We start from the raw sequence: 7,119 nt of genomic DNA, 5'->3' as shown, positions 1-7,119 counted from the left end.
TATTATATATACTATTTGATGGGTATTGATGACCATTGACCTATATCTTACAATATAGGTCAGTGGTTATACAACTGTATCTATATAACGCGCGTAATATTATATTGATAAATACAAATCGAGGGTCAACCATATTTAAGTAGGTATAGGTATATATTTTTTTTCGCAACAAAGATTGAACTTGGCGGCGCGTCGGCGGGATTACATCTCTATAATAATCGACATTCAATATCCCATCGACATTGGGTGGTCCGCAAATTACCCACGCATGCATTCGCTGCACATGGCACACCCTCACCCTGTGCCTTCACACATCTCGTTATCAGCTCCACGTTTGCAGTTCGTCTACGTCAGGGGTGACCTGCTCCGTGAACAGCTTATTGACTGATACTAAGGAGTAACTTTAATGTATAGGGTCACTGGATCAATTTAAATGTATATCAATGTAACATTAATGACCGAGTACCTACAGTTCATGTATAGGATATAGTAATATAGTAATAATGTGTATTCAATAGGTATATTGAAAATATCAAAACCATTTTTATAATAATATTATAAATATAAAATATAATTGTATTATAATATAATAATATTTAATATTATAAATATTTATAATATTAATTTTATATTTTGTGTTCATCAATATATTATATTGTTGAATAATATTATTGACAGAAATAAAATTGATTGTAAATTCCCCTTAACTTTACATAGGTAAATTGATTGCAATTTACCTTTTTATATACGGTGTATATGAGCATATGCTCAAATGGCCCAATAAGGCCTAATAGGTAGCTATAATATATAGCCATGACATGTCATGTGTCATGGTGTGCACTGCGCATTTCCCAGTTATATATAATAATAATTAATAATAGTGAATAACTTCAATAATATATGTTATAACTTTATAAGTATTATAGTCTCTAAAGGTCTGTAGTCTGTTTCACTCATTCACTTCCTCACTCTCTCGTACGGTTGGCTGCAACGTTGCCGGATCACACGTCGTTTCCGTCGATCGATGTGACGTTGTCGGCTCTCGAGATTACTATTGGCCGCACTGCAAGTAGCTGGTGTCCTAAAGTTATGCACTTTTATTCGTATTTTGTACGCGGCTCGCACTGCATAGCCTCGTGGCTTCAAGTTTCAACGCGGTCTGTTATCACTCATTACCGATCAGTTATCACTTGCCGCTGCTTAGTCATAAACTTAGAGCTAGAGCACACAGCGTTACAGCATTATAGACGCATAAAGTTCGCCATCAACACGTCAACTGTCCATGTTTGATACTTTGATTTAGTTTACTTACTACATTAGGTATACGACGTGATTTTACGTTTTAATTTGTTTTATATCATTGTAAATCACAACAAAAACTCATTATGGTGAAGTCTGGAAAAAGAAAGTTTGTGAAAAAGGAAAAAGCCAAAGTACATTTGAAAGTATCGCATAAGACACTGCTGCCCAAAGGACAAAATGTAACGGATACAAATTTCAAAGTACGTAAGATCGTGCTGCATGGCCAACTCAAAGAACGTGGTGAACACGAGATACTTTCGAAAGGAAACTTAAACATCAAAGTAAGTAATTAAATTAATGTAACATAAATTTTCATCACACTTACGTTCTGCATTTTTGAAGGAATTGCTGTCGAGATTAAATCATCATAACATGTGGCAAAGGCAGTCTGGACTCGAAGGTCTTATAGACTTAGTAGCTTCTTATCCTCCTCAAACTATGGCAGTTCACTTGTCATCGTTTTTAGAAGCCGCTTCACGTTTGACTCTAGATAGTGAGGCGGACATTCGCCAATTAGCTGTTAAGTTATTATCGTCAATATTAACAGCTGTAGAAGAAAAGCAGATTGCTCCTTCTTTTGAAATCGTCATTAGATATTTAGCTTGTGCAATGAGTCACATAAACTCAGCTGTAAGAGAGACATCTCTTAACGTGCTGGACGTTCTCATAGCTAAAAATCCTAAACTTACAGCGATTCATTGTCAGGTATTATATGCATTTATTGTTTTAATCATACAAACCAACTAAATCAATTGTTTCGCTTATTTAATTTAGACTGTAGTGTTGCCGGGTTTTTTAGATTTAATATCTTCAAAACTAAGTGATACAACTTCTCGGAAGCTCACTGTACAAATCAACGAACATACAACTACGAGTGTTTGGAGATTAAAAGTATTAAATAGTCTACGTTCCTTGTTGAGTGCAATTGTCAAAAACACTTCATTAGGATCAGAAAGTAACTATGCATATCTTAACATTTTTAATAGATACATCTAAACAGCTATCCCCTACCACTTTGTCACGGTATATAAATTTGTGAAGGTGTCATGTAATTTTTGCCTTATTTGATGTATTAATTATATTAAATATAATTTTACCTTAAGAGGATTCTATACTTGTTTTCTACATCTTATATATGCTTAAAATATGTAATTTACACTCAACAGAACATGTTAAGCTTTATTAATTTAAAATAAGAGGGAATCATCCTATTATGAAACTCGATGGTAAAAACATCTGTGTTGGTATGTAGGTTTTTTTTTACAATAATTCAGTTTTTGAGTGATAAATGAGAATTTATAATCACACTATATTATATGTTCAAAAATTGTATATAATACATAAATGTAATTAAAAAAATTAAAGTATCATAGAAAACCCAGATAATGTTTTTTCTATCAAGTTTAATCATATATCAATTTACTGACATTTTTAAGCTATATAATAGCTAAACATAAACTGCCAAGCGTACATTTTCTATGTTATGCTCTTGTAAGGTAGTTTTTGTTGTTTCTATGTAACACACGAATGACATACTAAAAATTTGTTCACTAGTTTTAATACTGTGCTGTTAGTTTTGGTATTAGAATGAATTTACTTATTATAAAACTTTTGGATTAGAATATTATCTGTGATTTAATTTAATAGTTGAATTTTCAAGCGAAATGTGAGCTTTTTTCTTCTATGATATTTCTGTATTTCACATACCCATATCTTGCTTGAAAATGAAAATATCAAAAAAACAATAAGACCAAAAGCTATATTTATTTGATAAATATTTGTTTGATAGTAAAATATTAAATTAAGATTGTAGACATATTCATAAATAATATATTGTCATATTATTGTAGAAGACAATATCTAAAAACACATATTTATGATCAAAATTGAAAATATTTTACTATTGAACTGATTTATAAATTAAGTTTAATAAATGTAATGCTAATTAATACATTTTTTTAGATTCTTCAGATCTGAATAGAACAGTAAATTGGAAAGATTCATGTCGTTTACATGTTCCATTGTACAATTCCATTAGTTTGAAAACTGGTCCTTTGGACCTTAATATTTTTCAAAAGGTTGAAAAGAATTCTTCAACTACAGAAATACAAGTTAGAAAAAATAAATTGTGTTATTATGTATTCAAAATAAATAAAAAAAGTTTTAAAAATTACATTAAATTAACATACATATTAATTAGCAATAACTAAATCTTAATTATTAAGTTATTCTTATTCAATAAATTTAGCAGACAATAGAATTTTTTTTTACTTTTTAAAAGTTGTATTTATATATATATATATAAATTTTAATTTTAGAATTATACAGCATCATTGATGCCTCTTTTAATTGATACTTTCATTGAAGTGGCTCCCAGCAAACGAGAAAATAAAAACAGTTCAGAAATTTCATTACAAACGGCATCAATATTAAAATGTATATTGGATATTATCCTTTTGTTATGGACAATTTTTCAAAATTCTGATAATCCATCAGAAATGGTATATATCATATCATATAAAAAATTATATGTATATTATATGTAATATTACAATTTCAGATGAATTGGTTCAGCATTAATTATGGGCCTAAGATTTGTCAAACTTTTATAACAAATGGTTTTCCCTATATTACACTCAACAGTGGGGGCCGTACTCCAGACAAAGTCAAAAAACACAAAACTGACACAGATGTAGTCTTGGATTTATTTGGAGACAGTATGATACAATCTGACACAAAGTGTTCCAAACAAAATATAGACCTGTGTCTTATATATTTCTTACTCAGCAAATATAAAATATTACCTGTACCAGTCAAAATCATATCTTTATATATTAACAGTAAACATTAAGTTATAATTAAATTTTTGAAATTTATGAACTTTATTATTTACCTTTATTTTTTCAGATTCATTGAATTCATTCAAGTCAATTGATCATCAATCTTTTGTTGCACTAATGCATTGTATAGAAACTGTATCTGACAACACTGATTTGATTAAACCAAAAGACTCCTTTGATTTGAATTCTGTCATAGAAAAATTAGTTATTATTCACAATGAAATGGTAACAACTGATAGTCGTCATCGTCAAGAGAAAACAAAGTTAGTGTTTAATTACTTGTGTTCAATCACATCGAAAACACATTTAAAAATAGCTGAAGAGTAAGTTACTATGTTTTATTTCTAATTTTTTAACTATATTAATTTATTAAATACATTGTTTAACTTTATCATTAATTTAGAGTCGAAGAATTTAGTAGCTGGCTGACTTTATTACCGGAATTTTTGTGCCAACGTAAAATACCATATCATTTAGTAAAAGCTTTATCAAATGTGGCTAGATATAATTTACCAGAGTTCACCAAATCATTACGCTTGTTAAAGCCAGCATTATTGGGTTAGTGATTAAATGTAGTGTATTTCTATTTTAAATTTTACTTGTATATATTTTAATTTTATACTGTTTGTATTTTTAGACAATGTTGAGATTGTAGCAGACAACAAAGCTGAAAAAATTAATGGTCAGACTTTATTAAAAGATATGATGTATTCACAATATGATTGGGAAAAAGAAATTGGAATTGTTAATTAATGTGTATTTACAATTTTGTTATTAAAATCAATTTCCTGTTAACTACACTCGTCTAACTAATGTTGATAAATCTAAGCTATCTAATATTTGTTATTTATGTTTTCTAGTTTACAATTTGAGTCAAATTATAAAATTATGGAACTATTATAAAAATTGATTATTCAATGACAATAATTCAATATTATTTAAATGTTGAATTTACTTCAACAATAAGTTATTTCCCGGCTCCTAGGGGTGTCGCGAGAGTTTGCAAAGGGAGCCACATCAAAGCACCAAAAACCAACATCATACCTAGATCTTGTATAATTATTATAAATATTATTTGCAATCATTATGGAAATGAAAATGACACACTTTACGATTCAACCATTTGAAGTCTTATTTCTATAATCTATTCACTGTTAGTATCACCCATATAGCATATTTCCAACATTGTATCTGTGTGCCATTTCATAATAATTTGGGAGCCGTAAAAATATTATTGTGACCATCCAAATGAGCCACGTGCTGAAAAAGTTTGAATACCTCTGAGTTATACCATTAAGTTATTCATCATTAATGACCCTATCAAATCTCCTTAATTATTATTAACAAACATGCAACTTAACATCCCTCTATATCATTCTTGGTATCCTACATTTTTCTTTATTTTTTCTCATAGTACTAGTTTTGCTAATAATATATTTCTATCTAGATCAACGTCTTTATGCAACACCTTAATTTTGATTTTTTTTCTCATATATGTTACATAAATTAATTAAATACCACGTTTAGTGCTTGAATTTGTATCTATTATATCCAAGATTTAATGAATAATTAATTTTATAATTTCAATGCAATATTTTTTAAATAAAAATAGTGTACAAATTAAAAATAAGTCATTAACTCACAGTCATAATTAATATTAAAAATCAAAAGTATAACATGAATTAAAAATATTTTATATTTGGTAAAAATTTTAATGATGAATTGTTGGATTTTGATTTATAATTATTTTTGGTTATACTAAATTCACTATTGTCTATCACATGACATAAGTATTAATTGGTTAGGTATTTTTTGTTTACCTAAGGACAGTCTACTTTTATATTCAGTTAGTTTTCTTTAATTTGTTGAAATTTGAAAATTATAGATATCTTATACACTTTTGGTGCATTTAATCGTATAGACTAGAGATTGTATATTATGTATATATGTACTGTTGTATAAAAAAGTACTGACTAACTTAGTTTTATTAGATTTACAATAGTAAATATTACAACTACCAAAATTGGAATATGTTCTTCATAGATGTTTCGAAAACAAAATAAGGAGTTAGCATTGCAATTGTATACACTGATAAAACAATTAAAATACAGATTGCTAAATGAATATTCCATATTTTCCGCCGATGCATTAGCCATCCTCAACACAACAGAATACATACAAAATCAGGATAGAAAATTAATAAACAACCTGATACTCACTGACTCGTTGAGCACACTACAAAGTTTAGAAAATACAACAAACCTCATCAGATATTGCTAAAATCATACAAGAATAAACCGACGAATTAAAACTTAGGGAAATAAATATCACTTTCATTTGGATACTGGGTCACACAAATATAAAAGGGAACAAAGTGGCGTACCAAACAATTATACACAACTTATGGATATTGTAACTTATGATAACATCTAAACTCATATTGAAAACAAATTTAAAATAAAATGCAAATGCACTGGTCGATACAACTGACCAAATTCGGGAAATAAAAAACACAATTTTAAACTGGCAAGACCCGAATCTCAGCAGGAGAGAAAAAATTATAATCAATCGTCACCGAATAGGCCACACTAGGCTGACTCACAAATTCCTTATGGCCAAAGAGGAGTGCCCTCAATGCAGTCTGTGGGGTTAGACTAACAGTAAAACATATAATAACAGAGTGCTACCAATATTCCGACGAACTCAGAAGATTCAACATTCCAACCAACATGAATAAAGCATTAGGACCAGGCATCGAAACATCCCTATACATATACGATACAATTTAAACCTCCTAACGATAACCATAATATTAATGTCAGTGGATATCGCACAAAATAATCACCATATTGATTGTATAATATTAGTTCTAGAAATAACTCATTATGTATTAAACAAAAACTAATAACTTTTGATGTTGATGTTTTTAAGTTCAATAAAAAAAAAATAGTCAATATATATATATAATATTAAATAA

The 7,119-nt window shown here is 28.7% G+C and overlaps 1 protein-coding gene across 1 annotated transcript; it reads left to right on the top strand.

The window, feature by feature from the left end:
- Positions 1-1,188: 1,188 nt before the first annotated feature.
- LOC107168653 (testis-expressed protein 10) lies at positions 1,189-4,940 on the top strand. The gene is made up of 9 exons (XM_089222867.1): positions 1,189-1,583; positions 1,645-2,007; positions 2,077-2,257; positions 3,265-3,413; positions 3,621-3,803; positions 3,863-4,142; positions 4,210-4,465; positions 4,546-4,700; positions 4,780-4,940. Exons 1-9 carry the CDS (start codon positions 1,386-1,388, stop codon positions 4,893-4,895), a joined length of 1,881 nt encoding a protein of 626 aa, XP_089078993.1. The 5' UTR covers positions 1,189-1,385; the 3' UTR covers positions 4,896-4,940.
- Positions 4,941-7,119: the final 2,179 nt, after the last annotated feature.

This window comes from Diuraphis noxia, unplaced genomic scaffold (genome assembly GCF_037042655.1).
Source record: "Diuraphis noxia isolate RWA-SAM2 unplaced genomic scaffold, SU_Dnox_SAM2 contig0003, whole genome shotgun sequence".
In the NCBI taxonomy this organism is placed as follows: Eukaryota; Metazoa; Arthropoda; class Insecta; order Hemiptera; family Aphididae; genus Diuraphis; species Diuraphis noxia.
The sequence above is the reverse complement of the archived record's forward strand: the minus strand, read 5'-3'. Positions and strand labels throughout refer to the sequence as shown.